The sequence below is a fragment of the Bos taurus genome, chromosome 16 (genome assembly GCF_002263795.3).
Source record: "Bos taurus isolate L1 Dominette 01449 registration number 42190680 breed Hereford chromosome 16, ARS-UCD2.0, whole genome shotgun sequence".
Lineage (NCBI taxonomy): Eukaryota > Metazoa > Chordata > Mammalia > Artiodactyla > Bovidae > Bos > Bos taurus.
In genome coordinates this window covers 37,148,847-37,170,100 of record NC_037343.1, presented here as the reverse complement: position 1 = coordinate 37,170,100, position 21,254 = coordinate 37,148,847, and the positions used below count along the sequence as shown (strand labels likewise).

Here is a 21,254-nt window from a genome sequence, read left to right as displayed (position 1 = left end):
TTAATACCAGCAATGCTCTGAGGCAGTATGATTCTCACATTTCTTTCTTTCTTTCTTTCTTTTTTTTGCTGTCACGCCTGAGGCGTGATGTCCCCCTGCTGGATCTTCCAAAGGCTCAGCCAGGGTTATTCCCAATGACCCAGTTATTCCAAGCCCAATCCTTCCCCTCCTCCCATGCTCCTCTCTCCAAAGAAAGCTATCTGAATACAAGGATCAGTCCACCATTATTATACTGATAACCTTGAATCAGTTTCATTTTTTTTCTGTAAATCGTTTACTATTTTACTATCTTCTATGTCATCATTTAGCTATTTCTTATAATAAATCATTTGCACTATAACCTTAGAATAGATCATGAAAACCTTAAATTGTGAATCATAGCAATCAGTATTGCAGAGAGTACACAAATTAAAGATTAATTTGTGTACTCTCTTAAAGCTTAAAGATTTTTGCATCTATGTTTGTGAGGGTTATCTGTGTATAGTTTTGTTTCTACTGTCCTTTTGTTTTAATGTGAGAATAATACTAGCTTTATAACATAAATTAGGTAGCATGCTCTTCTATTTTCTGGAAGAGACTATCTAGTATGGACGTTAATTCTTTAAACTTTTGGTATAATTCATCAGTAAAAGCCACATGGACCTGGAGATTTCTTTTCTGGGACTTTTTAAATTACAAATTCATTTTTTTTAATAGTTACATGTTATTCAGATTATCTATTTCATTTTGGGTGAATTGGGATAGTTTGTGTTTTCTCAGTCAATTGAGTCATTTCTTCTAAGTTGTTAAATATACATGTACAGGTTACTTGTATTATTCCCTTACTGTCCTTTTGATTTGTGTAGGGTCTGTAGTGATATTGACTATTTCATTTATGATATTGGTAACATGAATCTCTTCTCTTTTTCGCTTTATCAGTCTTACTTCAGATTTGCCAATTTTCTTTAATCTTTTTAAAGAACTGGCCCTTTGTTTGATTGCTCTTAGCTGTTGCTTTTCTGTTTACAATGCTACTGATATCTGCTCTTAGCTGTGATTTTCCTTGGCTCTTTCTGACACTGTTCTGCCAGGGAAGGGGGATGGGACACAGCCTCTTTACTGCCAGGTAGAGGTCACAGTCCATTCTCCACTTGGCCTCCTCTGTTGACGCGTGAGCTGGGACCCCTCTCCTCCTTGCAAATAGGTAGGGATGGAATGGTCTCCACTGACACCACAGGAGGGAAAGCCTTATTATAAGATAGAAGAGATGGAAATCCAGGGTCTCTATTTTGTTTTCTCTGCCAGGACTCCAGTGACAGTGTTGGGGTGCCTCGTTACAGTTTCATGAGCATGGGAGTCTAGGTTCCCCATCTGGCCTTTGCAGCTGTTGATAGGGAAGGGGACACTGTTTTCTAGCCTATGGTGTTTGGCTTATAGTAGAACAATTGTTGCCTCCAAGTTTTCAGTCTTGCTAGACTGCCTTTTCCGGTCCTGAGGCCAGAGAAAAAATGCTTTCGCTGTTTATTCTGTTTTTGTTTGTTTGCCTGTACCTATTGGTGGCTCCTGATTCCCGGCTCCCTTACTTATAAGTCTGTATATGAGGTAAAAAGAAAACCCAGGGGACTGACACCGTGTTGTTCCTTGGGTCCTGAGAACCCTAGCCAGCCTGCCTTCTCTTCTCCACCTTTCAGAGTCTTTCTATGTTTTCAGTTGTACTCAGCAGGAGGAACAGGGCAAAATTCATCTATACTATCTTCCTGAAGTGGAAGTATTCCCAATTATCTTTTAAGACCAAATTAATTTGACTCAGGCTACCTGAAAACGTAATATTACAACATTAAATTGGATGAAAATTTTATTATAAAATCACTTTATAGAGAATTGTTACATAACTAAATTTTCCTCTTTTCCTCTAGTATTTTGGTGGCAATTCAGATGCTTCTACAATAAAAGAGAATCAGATTGACCCACCTGTTGTGGCTAGATACATTAGGATCTCTCCAACTGGATCCTATAACAAACCTGCCCTTCGATTGGAGCTGCAAGGTTGTGAGGTTAATGGTAAGGAACACAGATGCATTATTTTCTTGCTCAGTTCAGTTCAGTCTCTCAGTCGTGTCCAACTCTTTGTGACCCCATGGACATTTTTTCGCTGCTATTCATCGAGTCAAGATTTGGGGCATATGGGAGAATGAGTAGAATTTTTAGTTTTCTCCAATTACTAAGGCTCCTAGAAAAACCTCTGTGAAACACAGGTTCCATTCAAGGAATGATCTAGACTGAGACTGGTTCTAGCAGCCAGAGGGCAGGCACCATCTCTCTGAACAATGTTTGGACCATATGGACACTGCTCTGACCCTCCAAAGAAGGACCCTAGCAAAGCATGACCTCCACCAGCCCATTTCCAATAAGAATTGAGAGTCAAACCGGGTCTGACCCTTCTAAAAGCCTTCCAACCAGGTCACTCAGACTTTAATATAATAAAAGTGTCTTGCAACATTACTGGCATATATTGCTGCTGCTGCTGCTGCTGCTAAGTCGCTTCAGTTTCCTTCTCCAACGCTAAGTCTATTCCATTTCCTTCTCCAATGCATGAAAGTGAAAAGTGAAAGTGAAGTCGCTCAGTCGTGTCCGACTCTTAGCGAGCCCATGGACTGCAGCCTACCAGGCTGCTCCATCCATGGGATTTTCCAGGCAAGAGTACTGGAGTGGGGTGCCATTGCTTTCTCCGACTGGCATATACTAGGTAGTCAATAATTGTTTTTGAGAACTAAATCTGCTTCCCAACTTCCTGAAACCTTGATTGAACTCTGTGTTCTGTTTCACATTCTATGTAGGTACCCAAGCCTTTTCTAAGTAAGTTTCTGTTTTTCAGGGGATGTAATGTGACCTGTGGTATATATAAATCTAGGCAATCATAAATGGCAATAATAAAATTCTTCTATATATAATAAGATGTTTAAGGTTCTCATCAACTATTCTTCTCTCTTAAAGTGGTACTTTCCAACATTTTTTACTTCAAAGCATATATAGAATATAACCTCGGTCTCACAGTCCGCAGTAAAAGAATGAAGCAGACCACCCTGGGCTTGGCTGATCCAGGCACCACCAAGTTGCTCAAGGGCTGAGGGAGGAGGGAGATCAATATACAAACATACCTAAAACTTGCTGCGGCACACCTGCTGGGAAGGTACAGCACCTTCTCTCAGGTAGAGGATAAAAGCACAGCTCACAGTGGAGAAAGTAACTGAATCTTGGAATCAGTTTCTTATCAAAGCAGATAATAATACAATAAACTCTTGATATTCATGAGGGATATGGAAAGGGCATTTTACCCATGTCCAGATAGCCATGGTATATAATATCCTCCACATAAAATGCAAATTTTATATAAGCAGGAAAATTTGAAACAGCTCCATAGCATAGCGTGTGCATGCTCAGTTGTGTCTGACTCTTTGCGACCTCATGAACTGCAGCCCATCAGGCTCCTTGGTCCATGGAATTTTCCAGGCAAGAATACTGGAGTGGATTTCCATTTCCCCCTCCAGGGGGATCTTCCCAACCCAGGGATCAAACCCACATCTCCTGCATTGGAGGCAGATTCTTTGCTACTGAGCCATGTGGAAGCCCTGAAACAGCTCTTTGAGTCATTTTTTTTTTTTCTTTCCTTATGGTATATGATGTTAACTGGTCATTTGTTCAGGTCATAGAGTCAAGCTACCCTAAAATGTGGCATTCAACAATGCTAGTCTATTTAAAACCTCCATTTTCTATACAAGAAGCATTAATTTTAAAATCTCTTCACTTTCTTGATGTTTATAATTAGTATCTATGACAGACATTCTTCTTTTAAGCCTCTTTTTTCCTGGAGAAAGTAAGGTATCACTTCAAGAAAATGTCTACATGACTTACTAGCAAGAACAAAGTGTCTTGTCTCTGTGACACTTTATATACATAGGGGCTTCCCGGGTGGCTCGGATGGTAAAGAAACAGCTTGCAATGTAGGAGACCCGGGTTTGATCTCTGGGTTGAGATTTCCTGGAGAAGGGAATGGTTAGCCACTGCAGTATTTTTGCCTGGAGAATCCCATGGACAGAGGAGCCTGGCAGGCTACAGTCAATGGGGTAAAGGGTAGCACATGACTGAGCAACTAACACTTTCACTTTCACTTATATACATGGATGTTTAGGAATATTGTCTACCTGAAAGCAGAGACCAACGTTTCCATGACTCTCTGAAGGAGAGAAATGAGTTTAGATGTTTAGAACATGGCATTTGATGTCAGACTGCCTGGGCTCAAATCTAGTTTCTGATTCTTTTAGCAGTGTTACTTTAGTCAAGTTTCTTTTCCTTGCTGTGCTTGTTTTTTCATTTGTAAAATGGAGCTATTTAAGAGCATTAAGTAATACATGTATAGACTGAAAACATTGCTGTGATGGTTGTTTTGTTGTTACTTAGCAGTAATATTATTTGTCTTCACTGAAGTACAAAATACCATACAAGGAGTACCGGTGGTGTGTAAATAATCACATTACTTTTCTCTTGACAGGATGCTCCACACCGCTGGGTATGGAAAGTGGAAAGATAGAAAACAAGCAAATCACCGCTTCCTCGTTTAAAAAGTCTTGGTGGGGAAATTACTGGGAACCCTTCCTTGCACGTCTTAATGCCCAGGGCCGTGTAAATGCCTGGCAAGCTAAGGTGAACTGTCCCCTGTGAATGGAGTTCTCTGTCTCTCTGAAGAAGGCATAGGCCCTCACTCCAGGGAACATGGGAACCTGGGAAGCCAGAAGATCCTCCCTTGTTTCTACAGAGTATGATCCTATGTCTGAAAACTAGGATGTGTGTTGTCTGGACAGTTTTAGCTCAGAGAGAAGTTACCATCTCTGTGGTCTTGATTTAGACTGCTGCTGCTGCTGCTAAGTCGCTTCAGTCGTGTCCGACTCTGTGCGACCCCATAGACAGCAGCCCACCAGGCTCTGCCATCCCTGGGATTCTCCAGGCAAGAACACTGGAGTGGGTTGCCATTTCTAGGGGCGGGCAAAACTTTTCTGCAGAGGGCCAGATAATATTTTAGGCTTTGTGAGCCATACATTCTCTGTCATAATTACTCAACTCTACCACTGTTGCAGGAAGCGGTCATCAACAATATGTAAATGAATGAGCATGGCTGTGTTCCAATAAAACTTTATTTATAAAAACAGGCAGTAGGCCAGACTGGGCCTTGGGCTGTATTTTGCCAGCTCCTGATTGAGACAACTTACATTATCAGTAAATGATTTAGATTTGTACCATATTCTCTTCTTTGGTTCCCTCCACAATCTAGCACTATCCTTTATTTTATTAAGAGTGTCATTTAAATTTTTTTGTTCCTGTTTTTTCAGAACTCTGTAACACTCCTTTGTATTGGTGACATCATAAAATGATGCCAAACCCGGTTTTAAAATCTGTGATCTAAGTTTTATAAACATCTCACAGAGAGTTATATTGTCCTAGATGTTAGCCCATTGAGTAATTAAGGTAACTTAGTTCTACGGTAACTATTAATATTGACTCATATTTATTTCATTCTTCAACTGATCTGGAAAATCAGAATGCCATAAGAAATCAAAACAGTCCAGTCAATCAACGTAAGCCAAGTTCCCTATTTTCTATCCACCTAACGCTCTCTCTTAAGGAAGTGAAAGTCACTCAGTCGTGTCCAACTGTTTGTGACCCCATGGTCTATACAGTCCATGGAATTCTCCAGGCAAGAATACTGGAGCCCTTTCCCTTCTCCAGGGGATCTTTCCAACCCAGGGATCAAACTCAGGTCTCCTGCATTGCAGGAAGATTCTTTACCAGCTGAGCCACAAGGGAAGCCCAAGAACACTGGAGTGGGTAGCCTATCCCTTTTCCAGTGGATCTTCCTGACCCAGGAATTGAACCGGGGTCTCCTGCATTGTAGGCAGATTCTTTATCAACTGAGCTATCAATTGATAGCTCAGGGAAGCCCCTCTCTTAAGAAAGCTACACTCCAATTCCCTGGACTCTCTATAGCATCCTGCGTCCTAATCTTAAATTAGGCCACCAGAAAGGAAAAGGGAGTTGTATTGTGCAAGCAGAGTAAACAAGAGTTTGGACCCCATCTTAGGGCTTCCTAGGTGGCGCTAGTGGTAAAGAATCCACCTGCCAATGCAGGAGACATAAGAGATGGAAGTTTGATCCCTGGGTTGGGAAGATCCCCTGGAGGAGGGCATGGCAACCCACTGCAGGATTCTTGCCTGGAGAATCTCATGGATAGAGGAGCCTGGTGGGCTATAGTCCATAGAGTCACAAAGAGTCAGACATACTGAAAAGACTTAGCACAGACTCCATTTGGATAGTCTCGGGGACCAATGTCTGTGCCCTGAAATTCATTTCTCAACTACCATAGACTCACAGAAAATTAGAAAGGCAAGGAGTTTTTACAAAGCATCTGGTCCAGATTTTTCTTTTAAGTCTAAACACATGCATCCGTGCTGAGTCGCTTCAGTCGTGTCCAACTCTGTGACTCTATGGATTGTAGTCTGTGACTCTGTGGATTGTAGCCAAGTCTAAACACAAAGGAAGTTAAATAATTTTAGTTTAGCCTGGTGGCAGAATCAGGAATCTCACTCTCCAAATAAACAGATCTGTGGTCTTTGTACCATCTGAAGCAACCCAAGTACTCATTTTGCAATTTTGCAAAAGGGGAAAACTGAGACCCACAGAAATTAAAGTAATAAAAGTGACAGTGTTGTATAACATTTTTATTTAATTTCTATAATATAAATAGTGAAGTGAAAGTCACTCAGTCGTGTCCGACTCTGCGACCCCCTGGACTGTATAGTGCAATTCTCCAGGCCAGAACACTGGAGTGGGTAGCTGTTCCCTTACTCCAGGGGATCTTCCCAACCCAGGGATCAAACCCAGGTCTTCCATATTGCAGGCAGATTCTTTACCAGCTAAGCCACAAGGGAAACCAAGAATACTGGAGTGGGTAGCCTATCCCTTCTCCAGCAGATCTTCCTGACCCAGGAATCGAACCGGGGTCTCCTACAATGCAGGCAGATTCTTTACCAGCTGAGCTACCAGAAAAGCCATATAATATAAATAAGATAATAAAACATAATTATCATTCCCTGGAAATCCAGTAATAAGCACTCCATACTTTATCTGCAGATGCATGGGTTTGATCTCTGGTTAGGGAACTAAGATCCCACATGCCATGCAAGGCAACCAGGGAATTTTAGGTCAGAACTGTTTGTTTCACTTAACCTTCAATTAGTATAAAATGTCTTTTATAGAGCTTCTTTAGAGAGGCTGAAAGTCTAAACCAGGCATGTGCAGGTATGTGCACAAGTGTCTCTATCTCTTTAATGTAGAGACAAAAAGATACACACCTACAAAAATCTTCTAGTTACCTATATGCATTCTGTATCATTCACACAACCTTGAAGACACACTAAAACACCAGTAGATGTCACTACAGGGTGTTAAATTAACCCAAGTTATCTAATAGAGTATATTTAATTAATTTGCTTTAAAAATACAGTAACGTGATTGTAGCGTATGTTTATATACATACAGCCATGTATATATGAGTGACGTTGAGAAAATATACATTGGTTATTTCATGTAGAATTGAACAAGACTACATTGTTGTTTAGTCATTAAGTCGTGTCTGACTCTTTGAGACCCCATGGATTGCAGCCCACCAGGCTCCTCTGTCCATGGGATTCCCCAGGCAAGAACACTGGAGTGGGTTGCAATTTCCTTCTCCAGGGGATATTCCTGACCCAGGGATCGAACCTGCGTCTTCCACATTGTCAGGTGGATTCTTTACCACTGAGCTACTAGGGAAGCCCAAATGAGACTATGGGCCAGGATAAATCTCCCAAAGATGAAAATTAATCTCAAGTTATTCCAAAACCTAATTAGTCTTTCTGATCCTCTTTCTCCAAGCACTTAATGCCAAACATGTGATTAGGCATTTTGTTTAGGCCAGAGACAAGACAACTACCATGACATGTGCAGCCCTGGGTGTAGCTTTATCAAGTCTCTCAAATAACATGTTTACTTGAACTATCGGAAAAGAAGAAATTGGACCGTTTCTATTTGACATTAGCAATGGAAAGAAAACTGGAGCTTTTCTAAAATAAGTAAGAGAGAGTAGACTATCTAGTTCTTTCCCAGATAACTTCAATAATATCATCATAGTATTTAATTCTCTTCTTTTCATTGTGGTAAAAGTCACATAATATGAAGCATACTATTTTAAGCCATATTTAACTGTACAGTTCAGTGAACTAAGTACATTCACATTGTTGTGCAACTCTCACCATCATTCGTCTCCCAAATTTTTCACCTTCTTAGACTGAAATTCTGTCCCCATTAAACACTAACTCCCTATTTCTCTTCCCCACCCCTCCTCACCTTATGGCCCCTGGCATCTATCAATATACTTTCTGACTATGACTTTGACCATTCTAGGCATCTTGTATAAGGGGAATCAAACAGGGAATCAAACAGTATTTGCACTTAATGTATACTGCAATGCATTTTATACTATACCATCATAGTATTTTAAACCAACTTGCTTAGGAGAAAAATATTTAGATAATTTAGCAATTGATTTTTTTCCTCGGATAAAATATTTTTTGAGCACCATCTGTGTGCCATACATTGTGTTAAGTAACTGGAAACAAAGCTAAGTCCCTGCCCTCAAAGAGTAAGGAATACACATAAACAAGTAACTGTTGTACAATGTGTAAAATATTCCGGAAGTACATGCCGATGATAAATGAGAAGGAACAGGGGAGGATTCTAGGAGAAAGGGAATTCTCAGGGATGAGACAGAAAAGAAATCCTTTGACCTCAACGCATTTCTGAATATCTTGATCTAAAAAAAGCAAAAGTTTTAACCTCTGTCTTATCCATTGTTCTAATCATTTTCATAGGCAAACAACAACAATCAGTGGTTACAAATTGATCTGCTCAAAATCAAGAAGATAACTGCGATTGTAACACAAGGATGCAAGTCTCTGTCCTCTGAAATGTATGTGAAGAGCTACACCATCCACTACAGTGACCAGGGAACGGACTGGAAACCTTACAGGGAGAAATCCTCAATGGTGGACAAGGTACAGGGAGATCTTGGCAAAAAGAAAACAGTTTGAAAACTGCTGTGATGAGAACAGTACCTCAGATTTTCAAATAGCTCTTGTATTTGATAAGTGTGCATTGATGTGCATCCCTCTTTAAGTCTTCTAAGTCCTGGACCTGGTCTTGGGACAGGGACCGTGTATACTATCTTTCTGTTTTGACTGAGTCACCTACAAAATCACAAGAACAACAGGGGATGGTGTGAAGTTTAACTGTCTCTGATTGAGGAAGATGGTGAAAGAGTCCTCACAGCCTGCTTGGGCTGTGTAATGAGTTACCACAGCCTGGGCGACAAACAAAAAGCACTTATTTCACACAGTTCTGGAGGCTAGAATCCTAGCTCAGGGTGCCACCAGGGGCAGGTTCTTGGTGAGGGCAGTCTTCCTTGTCGTGCCCTCCTATGGCCTTCCTTGGTGTGTGCACACGCAGAGGGAGATGCCATGAAGGCCCTACCCCCATCCCTAGTTCTAATCACCTTCCAAAGGCCCTACCTGCTAATATCATCTCATTGAGGATGAGGGTTTGAAGACATGAATTTTGGAAGGACACAAACGTACAATCTATAACAGGGGTCTAGACAACCTACCATATTAGCATTAGCTTAGGTATATTTGTTATTTATGGCTGATCAAATACCTATGGCCATATGCCTTTCTGTGCCACTGTTACTAAGCAGAAAACAATTGTTATCCTTCCCCACGAGGAGATTAATTTCTTGCAAGATGCACTACTCCATCACACTCTTAAATTCCTAGCTATGTGGATTTAAAATCTTACTAGAGGCAAAGCTAAGGAGATGAGCTGAATATTCTAGGAGTGGGAACTGGGCTGAACCAGTACGAGGGGGAGCACAGGAGTAGGGGATGGATGTTTACTGGATGCTCATCATGGACCCGGCCCTTATCTTAGTTAATGGATTTGAATCTCTCTTTCTGTCTCTAAACCCCTGGTTTGTTTGGTTTATTTCTCACTGTATCAGGATGTTCTCATAGTAGGGTAAACATCATTTTTATAAACAAATAGTGACTCAGTCTCTGATGTGTGTAAATCTTGGGGAGCTTTCTGAGAATGACAAAAGCACACCTCAAACACAGTTTAGTTGAGGATGTAGGGCATATGACAGAAAGGATATTAACACATAAAAATGCACGATTGTGTTTTATTTTAAATGTTAGTAGTAACTAAACATAATCATTAGCTATTACTAACATTTAAAATAAAATGCAACCATGCATTTTTATGCTTATTATCTGGCACTTAATAAACACTTGTCATATGTTGACATGCTCTTAAAATCTTCACAACAACTTCTACTGGGTAAAATCTATTATCTCCATTTTACCAATGAGGAAAAAACGGAGAATCAAAGTCTATAAGTAATTTGCTCAAAGTCACATAACTCAAAAGGGGCTAAAGGTGGAGATGTTTTTGTGGCTGCTTCACAGCACCATATCAGATTTCTTTATTTTTTCCTATTTCAACTCAGATCAGTGGAGAGGTGATATCCCTAAAGAGGTATGTCTGGAGTGAGATTTCATAATTAATTGAGGATCATCTTTGTGATAAGTTGTATGTGTTCATTGAGATCCACAGTTTGAACTAAAAAAGACAAAAAATTACCTGTTAATATTTTTTTAACTGAAATACAGTTGATGTACAATATTATGTTAGTTTCAGTTATAAGATTTCCATACCCATTATGCCATCATTAAAGAGTTTCTCATATTTTGCTTTCAGATTTTCGAAGGAAATAATAATGTCAGAGGACATGTGAAGAACTTTTTCAACCCACCAATCATCTCCAGGTTTATACGCATCATTCCTAAAACATGGAATCAGAGTATTGCACTTCGCTTGGAACTCTTTGGCTGTGATATGTACTAGAATTGAATATTTTAAAAGATAGGAGGGACTCAAAGATATCAAACCACTTAGAGTGGGCAATGCATTTTGTAGCTATTTTAAGTATAAAAAAATTTCCATTATTTCTCTTTTTTCTATTAGAGAATAAAATTTTATATGCAAAACCTTTATGATATAACTCCTGATAACCACTAAGTAAGATGATGACTATTATTTCTGCATTAATTTGAATATAGATAGGAAAACACCAAGAACCAACAAGAAAAGGCTTCTCTTCCACTGATTAAAAATTCTATATATAAGTAATATTCATATGATTAACATTCATCATTATAGTTTTCTTAAATGCTATACACATTAATAAAAGAAGTATTACTTCCTTAAACCACTCATAAACCCAGATAACTTTCATTCCTACCTTTTCCCTTAAAAGAGCTATGATTTAAGAGTATAGGGAAAAAACAGTATTTCTAAATGTTTTGCTTGACAATGGAGAAAAAAAAAATCATACTGCATGAAAGAACAAGTATTTAAAATGCCCTGTCTTACTGACATGCCAATGATTGTTCTGACCCTCCAGGAGTAAAGATATAACTAAACATATTTTCAGTGGTCCCGCCAGACTTGTGATGCTGGCCTGGATTCCCTTGGGACTGATTGCGTACATTGATGTTCAGGGTTAGGGATCATTAATAGGACAGATCTAAAATAAATATGGGATGGCTGAACGTGTAACCTTCATTGCATTCTAGCTGGTACTATTAAATACATGGCACACTGTTTCAAACATAGGCTCCCCTACAGGAAGGCAAATACCCGTCAAACAGATCATCAGAATTCTTGGCCCAAATGCAGCTGTTCCTGCTAGACCCGGCTCCAGGCAAACAGCTGAAATTCTCTCTCAGTGCCCTTCTCCTTATGGCCCCAGCCTCTACTTCTCCCTTCCTCCTCCTCCTCTCCCTTCCCCTTTCAAGCACTCCCTTTCTTGGGAACTTGGCATCTCACAGTTTTACAGATACTGTGAGACTGGGTAACCTTTTGGTAGCCTCTAAGTCACATGAGAGAGAATCACTGGTGAGGCGATCTATTTTAGTGGAACAAGCCACCCCAAAACTTAGTGCTTAAAACAGCCACAGATTTATTATTGCTCCTGATTCTGTAGGCTGACTGGGCACAGTTAACTTTATTTGGGGATCTCTAGTCATCTGGAGACTGAACTCAGTGTTGGGACAGCTGGTCCTTTATCCCTCTCCAAGTAGTTTCAGATTCTCTCATTACATGGCTTATCCACATGGTCTGTCCACTTGGTGCCTCCCACACTTGAGCTAGACTTCTTACACCATGATAGAGGCTCCCAAAAGCAAGAGTTCAAGAGGTAGGAAGCAGAAACTGCCAGTCCTTTGAAAGCCAAGCCCAGAACTGGCACAGCCTCACTACTGCTGTATTCTACTCATTCACATAAGTCACAGGCCAGTCTAGACTCAATGTAGGATGTCACGACACAAAGCTGTTTCTAGGAGATGTAAGTCATTGGGAGCCTCTTCAGATACTAATTCTCAGAGTTACCTATTGCCCCTCTGAGTGGGGTGAGCATTATGAATGTATTCAAAAGCTTCAAACATCCACAAAACATTGACTTTCTTTTTTTATGTTTAAAAATTTTCATTTTTGAGGCACAATTGAAAAATAAAAACAGAAATATATTTAAAGTATATATGTTGGTTTGATATATGTGTGCATTGTAAAAGGATTCCCACCGCCAAGTTAATTAACATCCCCACCACCTCACAGTTACTTTTTCTTTTTTCAATGAGAATACTGAAGATCTAATCTTCAGTTCAGTTCAGTTCAGTTGCTCAGTCGTGTCCGACTCTTTGCGACTCCATGAATTGCAACACGCCAGGCCTCCCTATCCATCACCAATTCCCAGAGTTCACCCAAACTCATGTCAATAGAGTCGGTGATGCCATCCAGCCATCTCATCCTCTGTTGTCACTTCTCCTCCTGCCCCCAATCCCTCCCAGCATCAGAGTCTTTTTCAATGAGTCAGCTCTTCGCATGAGGTGGCCAGAGTATTGGAGTTTCAGCCTCAGCATCAGTGCTTCCAATGAATACCCAGGACTGGTCTCCTTTAGAATGGACTAGTTGGATCTCCTTGCAGTCCAAGGGACTTGAAAGAGTCTTCTCCAACACCACAGTTCAAAAGCATCAATTCTTCGGTGCTCAGCTTTCTTCACAGTCCAACCCTCACATCCATACGTGACCACTGGAAAAACCATAGCCTTGACTAGATGGACCTTTGTTGGCAAAGTAATGTCTCTGCTTTTGAATATGCTATCTAGGTTGGTCATAACTTTCCTTCCAAGGAGTAAGTTTCCTTCAATTTCATGGCTGCAGTCACCATCTGCAGTGATTTTGGAGCCCCCCAAAATAAAGTCTGACACTGTTTCCATTGTTTCCCCATCTATTTCCCATGAAGTGATGGGACCAGATGCCATGATCTTAATTTTCTGACTGTTGAGCTTTAAGCCAATTTTTTCACTCCTCTTTTACTTTCATCAAGAGGCTTTTTAGTTCCTCTTCACTTTCTGCCATAAGGGTGGTGTCATTTGCATATCTGAGGTTATTGATATTTCGCCCAGCCCTCTTGATTCCAGCTTGTGTTTCTTCCAGCCCAGCATTTCTCATGATGTACTCTGCATATAAGTTAAATAAGGAGGGTGACAATATACAGCCTTGATGTACTCCTTTTCCTATTTGGAACCAGTCTGTTGTTCCATGTCCAGTTCTAACTGTTGCTTCCTGACCTGCATAAAGGTTTCTCAAGAGGCAGGTCAGGTGGTCTGGTATTCCCATCTCTTTCAGAATTTTCCACAGTTTATTGTGATCCACACAGTCAAAGGCTTTGGCATAGTCAATAAAGCAGAAATAGATGTTTTTCTTGAACGCTCTTGCTTTTTCGATGATCCATCTTAGCAAATTTCAGTTATACAACACAATGTTATTGACTGTAGTCACCACGCTATACTGATGGTCCTCAGAATTTAATCATCTTAACAGTAAATTTTCAATATGCTATCTAGGTTGGTCATAACTTTTCTTCCAAGGAGTAAGCGTCTTTTAATTTCATGGCTGCAATAACCAACCTAGATAGAATATTGAAAAGCAGAGATATTACTTTGCCAACAAAGGTCCATCTAGTCAAGGCTATGGTTTTTCCAGTGGTCATGTATGGATGTGAAAGTTGGACTGTGAAGAAAGCTGAGCACCGCAGAATTGATGCTTTTGAACTGTGGTGTTGGAGAAAACTCTTGAGAGTCCCTTGGACTGCAAGGAGATCCAACCAGTCCATTCTGAAGGAGATCAGCCCTGGGATTTCTTTGGAAGGAATGATGCTAAGGCTGAAACTCCAGTACTTTGGCCACCTCATGAGAAGAGTTGACTCATTGGAAAAGAATCTGATGCCGGGAGGGATTGGGGGCAGGAGGAGAAGGGGATGATAGAGGATGAGATGGCTGGATGGCATCACTGACTCGATGGACGTGAGTCTGAGGAACTCCGGGAGTTGGTGATGGACAGGGAGGCCTGGCGTGCTGTGATTCATGGGGTTGCAAAGAGTCGGACACGACTGAGCGACTGAACTGAACTGAACAGTAAATTTGTACCTTTTATCATCCTCTTCCTATTTCCTCTACCAGCAAGCTCCTGGCAACCACCATTCTACTCCTTATTTATATAAGCTTGCCTTTTTTAAAGGGTTTCACATGAAGTAATACCTTGCAGTGCTTATCTTTCTCTGTCTAGCTTATTTCACTTAGAATGATACCCTCCAGATTCATCCATGTTGTCACAAATGATAAGATTTTATTCTTTTTATAGCTGAATAATACCCCATTGTGAATACAGACCACACTTCCTTTTTCCATTCATCCATCTATAGATACTTAGATTATTCCTATATCTTAGATTTTGTGAAAATGCTGTAATGAACATGGAAGTGCAACTCTGTCTTCAAGCTAGTGGTTTTCTTTCCTTTGGACATATACTCAGAAGTGGGGTTGCTGAATCATATGGTAGTTCTGTTTCCAATTTTTTGAGGAATCTCCATACTGTTTTCCATAGTGGCTATACCAATTTACATTCCTACCAATAGTGTATAAGGGTTCCCTTTCTCTACATCCTCACCAACACTTGTTATTTCTTATCTTTTTGATAATAGTCACTTTAATAGGTGTAAGGTGATACCTTATTATGGTTTTGAGATGCATTTTCATGGTGATTAGTGACACTGAGTATCTTTTAATATACCCATTGACTATCTACATGTCATCTTTGAAAAAGGACTATTCAGGTCTTTGCCTATTTTTAAATTCAGTTATTTGGTGTTCTTGCTCTTGAGTTCTATGAGTTCTGTAAATATTTAGGATATTAATCTCTTGTTGATTGTGTGGTTTGTAAACCTTTTCTCCTGTTTCATAGATTTCTTTTGCACTTTGTTGATGGTTTCCTTTGCTGTACAGAACTTTTAGTTTTGTAAATTCCATTTGTTTACTTTTGCTTTTGCTGCCTGTGCTTTGGCTGTCATATCTAAAAAAGTCATTACCAAGATAAATGTCAAGGAGCTATCCTATGTATTTTATTTTAGAAGTTTCATGATTTCAGGTCTAACATTAAAGTCTTTAATACATGTTAAATTGATTTTTGTGTATGGTGTAAAATAGAGGTCCAATTTCATTCCTTTGCATGTGGATATCAAGTTTTCACACCATTTATTAAAGAGACTATCCTTTCCCCGTTGGATATTTTTGGTGCCTTTGTCAAAAATTAATTGACCATATATATTCATGGGTTTATCTTGGCTTTAATTCTATTCCATTGGTCTATGTGTCTGTCTTTATGCCAATTTCATACTGTTTTGCTTGTGTGTGTACGTATGCTCAGTTGCTAAGTCATGTCCAACTCTTTGCGACCCCATGGACTATAGCTGGCCAGACTCCTCTGTCCATGGGATTATCCCAGCAAAAATGCTGGAGTGAGTTGCCATTCCCTCCTCCAGGGGATCTTCCCAACCCAGGGATCAAACCCATGTCTTCTGTGGTTCGTGTGTTGGCAGGCATATTCTTTACCACTGAGCCACCTGGGAAGCACCCACTGTTTTGATTACTACAGCTTTATGACATAGCTGAAATCAGGAAGTGGGATGCCTCCACCTCTGCTCTTTGTGTTCAAGATTGCTATAGCAATTCATTGGCTTTTGTGGATCTGTAGAAATTTTAGGATTGCTTTTTATATATATATATATATTTTTTTGCTTTTTATATTTCTGTGAAAAAAAGCCATTGGAATTTTGAGAGGAATTGCACTGAATGTGTAGATTGCTTTGCATAGTATGAACATTTTAACAATATACATTCTTACAATCCATGATAGAAAATATCTTTCAATTTAATTGTGTCTTTAATTTCTTTTCTCAATGTTTTATACTTTCCAGTGTACAGATCTTTCACTTACTTGAGTGAGTTTATTCCTAAATATTTTATTTATTTTTGATTCTGTTATAGGTGGGATTGCTTTCTTTCTTAATTTCTCTTTTCAGTAGATCATTGTACAGAGAACAGGTCAGTGTATAGAAATGCAATTAGTTTTTGTATAATGATCTTGTATCCTGTAATTTTATTAAACTTACTTACTAATTCCAATGGCTTTTTAGTCGAGCCTTTAGGATTTTCTAAATATAATATCATCTGCAAATAATTTTACTTCTTTCTTTCAGATTTGAATGCCTCTTTTTTCCTTGCATAATTGCTCCAGCTATAACTTCCACGTGTTGAACAGAAATGGTGAAAATAGGCATCCTTTTCTTGTTTCTGATCTTTGGGAAAAGCTTTCAGTTTTTTACCATTGAGTACGTTAGTTGTGGGCTTGTCAGATATGGTCTTATTATGCTGGGGTGCATTTCATCTATACCTAACTTGAGAGTTTTTATCATGAATGTGAAAGTTGCTTAGTCATGTCCAACTTTTTGTGACCCCGTGAACTGTAGCCCACCAGGCTCCTCTGGCCATGGAATTCTCCAGGCAAGAAAACCCAAGTGGATTGCCATTTCCTTCTTCGGGGAATCATCCTGACCCAGAGACTGAATCTCGGTCTCCTGAATTGAAGGCAGATTCTTTACTGTCTGAGCCACCAGGGGATCCGTTTATCATGAAGGTATATTGAATTTTGTCAAATACTTTTTATGCATCTATTGAGATATGATTTTTATCATTAATTTTTGAATGTGGTATATCATATTTTGATTCACAAATGTTGAACCAGGGATAAATCCCACATGATCATAGCATATGATCCTTTTACTGTACTGTTAAGTTTATGAAAATTTTGGTGGGCATTTTTGTATCTATGTTCATCAAGGATATTAGCCTCTAATTTTCTTTTGTATCCTCATCTGGTTTCAATGTAAGTGTAATGTTTGCCTTATAATATAAGTTCGGAATGTTCCTTCTTCAATTTTTGGGAAGGATTTGATAAGGACTGGTATTAATTCTAATGTGGTAGAATCTAACTGTGATGCTATCTGGTCAGTTTCTGGATATTTATCTTGTTCTTCTGTTTGGAATATATTTTCTCACTTATTCCTTTTTCTTGATTCTTTGCATTTGTTTCTGTGTATCAGATAAAACAGCCACCTCTCCAGTCTTGACAGACTGCCTCCTGTAGGACATGAACCTCATGAGTCAGCCTAGCCTGAGGTCCTGGTTGCCTCTTAAACTTTTGTGATTGACCAAGCCACTTTCTTTGTTCCTAGTGCTCCCAGTAGATTGCCGGGCGCTAAGACCTGTCATTGTCCCAATGGCAGTGGGAAGTGCCCACATGGCTGTTTAGGGTCCTAGAGGACTATTAACTGTGTTACCTATCAGCTCTCAGTTCAACTCAGTTGAGTCGCTCAGCTGTGTCTGATTCTTTGCGACCCCCACGGACTGCAGCATGCCACGCTTCCCTACCCATCACCAACTCCCGGAGCTTACTCAAACTCATGCCCATCGAGTCAGTGATGCCATTCAACCATCTCATCCTCTGTTGTCCCCTTCTCCTCTCGCCTTCAATCTTCCCCAGCATCAGTTCTTTGCATCGGGTGGCCAAAGTATTGGGAGTTTCATCTTCAACATCAGTCCTTCCGTTGAATTTTCAGGTCTGATTTCCTTTAGGATGGATTGGCTGGATCTCCTTACAATCCAAGAACTCTCAAGAGTCTTCACCAACACCACAGTTCAAAAGCATCAATCCTTCAGAGCTCAGCTTTCTTTATAGTCCAACTCTCACAACCACACATGACTACTGGAAAAACCATAGCTTTGACTAGACAGACGTTTGTTAGCAAAGTAATGTCTCTGCTTTTTAATATGCTTTCTAGGTTGGTCATAGCTTTTCTTCCAAGGAGCAAGCGTCTTTTAATTTCATGGCTGCAGTCACCATCTGCAGTGATTTTGGAGCCCCCCAAAATAAAGTCTCTCACTGTTTCCATTGTTTCCCCATCTATTTGCCATGAAGTGATGGGACCAGATGCCATGATCTTAGTTTTCTGAATGTTGAGTTTTAAGCCAATTTTTTCAATCTCCTCTTTCACTTTCATTGATGGAGGATAATTGGAAGCATGACTTTCAAGCAACAACTAAGAAAGTCAAGATATTAGATATGCAGTATAGAACTATCAGGGAGAAACCTGGAAATGGGTGTTTTTGCCTACTTACTCTGCTGAGCCAGAGAGAATAGTCTCTTGTAGTATCTGTGCACCCACTTCATTTTCTTGGTCCTGGGGGACTCATAATTGCCAAGCCAAATCAGTACCCAGAGCTCGTTGCCTTGGCAGCCAGTCCCTCATGGAGCAGCCATAATATTTGGTGTGCTACATGGGTGGGTATGTTTCTTCCAGGGAGAAGCTGGAGACTTGGTGAGACAGCAGAGGACATGCCCACCAGCTCTTTTAGGCTCCTGGGAGGACCTCAGTCAGCTTCCACAGGCAGGCTGATTAGAAGCCAGAACCTCAAATAGCATCTGAGAAAGTATACACCCAAATCCCTCCTAGGAAGAAACTAGGAAGAATGTTTTTGCCTGTTCTCTCTGCACTGGGCCTTGAGAGGGAATAGCGGCAAAAAGTGCTTGCCTGCCTGTTAGAAAACTGCTCTTTAAATTTTATTATGGTCCTATGGGACTCTGACTGTCCAGCCCTGTTAGATATCAGAGCCGTGTGATTTGAGGACACACTTCTCAAGTGGCAGTTTCCAAAGTTGGGGCACAAATTTCAAGGGAGAAGTCGCTGACTTGGTTTTTGTTGTTCTTGTTGTGAGCCAGAGTAAGAATGTCGGGGAAATACCCACCAGCTCTTTTAGGCTTTTGGGATCCCAGATAGCATCGATATCCAGGCTGATTAGAAGCTGGACCCTCAAGCAGCAGCTGGAGAAGTATGCAGTGAAACCCCTTCTGGCAGAAACTGGGAGACGGGAGGTTCTGACTGCTCCCTTTGCACTGACCCTGGGGTGTCACCGCAGGGAGTGTTCATGACCCCTTTAACCACTCCTCCTCTGTTTGCTAAGATCCTGTGGGACCTGGGAAATGCTGAGCTCCACTGACTCTCTCAGCTAGGTGATCTGGGCATTCCTATTACTCAGGTGGCAGTTGCAAAAGTTGGGCACTAGGTGTGTGATGCAAACCTTCTCAGGAAGAGAGCTCACAGGGAGAACTGAGAATTGGAGAGGGGTGGAGCGTCTCTCCTAGTTGAAAGGCACTATGCTGGGGGTGGGCTCTGCAGTGAATGTGTTTCTCAGCCCTTCCTACCCATTTCGATGTGGGTATTTTCTCAGTGACCCAATGTGTAGGAGTCACTCAATTTTTTTCTAGATTTCTCTCAAGGGAAATGGACCATGTGAAATTGTTTATTCAGTGAATCTGTGGGAGGAAGGAGAGTCTGGAGCCCCCTATCTCGCCACCTTGGTCAGTCTAAAACACTGTCTTTCTAATAATGGGATTATTGCTTCTCTTTCATGATTCATGTCACTGTTCCACCAAAATTTCTCTTGCTTTCATTCTGTTAAGAGCAAAAGTGAAAGTGTTAATTGCTCAGTCATGTCCAGCTCTTTGTGACCCCAGGACCGTAGCCCAATAGGCTCCTCTGTTCATTGGATTCTCCAGGTAAGAATACTGGAGTGGGTTGCCAGTTCCTCCTCCAGGGGATCTTCCCAACCCAGAGATCTAACCTGGGTCTTTTGCATTGCAGGCAGTCTCTTTACTATCTGAGCCATCAGGGAAGCACTAAGAGCAAAAGACTGTGTCAAAATGAGAAGGAAAATTTCCTTTGGTCTCTTCAGGACCAGCCTCCGGGTGTAAAATGATCTGTTCAGTTACAAAGAGTCTCCATGTCCAGAAGGGCCCTGTGTTTAGTTTAACGCTCTGGGGTCACCCTCTTGAAATTCTTAATACTTTTTTTTCTTAACAATTTTTTAACAAGGAGTCTCACAGTTTCATTTTGCAATGGGCCCCACAAATTATGTAGCTATTCCTAGGTCCCTCTAGGAATGGGCAGGATCTCTTCCAATCTACCAAAGTATAATAGGGGCAAGAAAATAATAGGAGTGATAGGGGAAGAGATGAGAATAAAGCATGAGGTCAAGCTTTGTCATCCTATGTATGAAAAAAATTAAGGCCACAAAGTTTTGACAACCTGCCTGATGCTATGCTTTATGTCAGAGCTGGAACCAGAAACCAGATGATCAGATACCCAACTTCTTTTTCAGTCTAGTTTCTCTTTCATAAAATGGAAATTATAATGTTTGCTCTATCCCCCCAGACAGGTAGACATGAATATTGATTAATAAGGACTATTAATTTATTTGAAATATACTCATTTGGGGATCAATGAGATGTTTGGGTTATTTCTGATGCTATATAGAAATATTGAAACCCCTCTTATTTTGAAATAAAACCATGTCCATATTTTTAAGTTTAAAGTTTGAAGTCATTGAGATAAAATCACAACCTTTGCTATGTAGCACTTTTTTCACTGACATAACATAGTCTACTGCTTGCTTTATCATCACTGGTTGCTATTGAAAGGAGTTAAATGACTTGCAGTAGAATCATGACTCGGAAGAGGAAACTAACAGATAATATCCAAAACATGATGGATTATTTTAATTGAGAATTAGAAAAGAGGGGCCATGAGTGTATCACAAATATGCAATGGCCAGGGG

The 21,254-nt window shown here is 40.3% G+C and overlaps 1 protein-coding gene across 1 annotated transcript in view; it reads left to right on the top strand.

The window, feature by feature from the left end:
- Positions 1-11,199, top strand: part of F5 (coagulation factor V) — a 79,535-nt gene extending 68,336 nt beyond the window's left edge. Inside the window, 4 exon segments of the mRNA NM_001434752.1 lie at positions 1,896-2,040; positions 4,529-4,680; positions 8,940-9,122; positions 10,882-11,199. Of these exon segments, the coding sequence (NP_001421681.1) occupies positions 1,896-2,040; positions 4,529-4,680; positions 8,940-9,122; positions 10,882-11,028 (627 nt within the window). The 3' untranslated portion in view covers positions 11,029-11,199.
- The last annotated feature ends 10,055 nt before the right edge of the window (positions 11,200-21,254 follow it).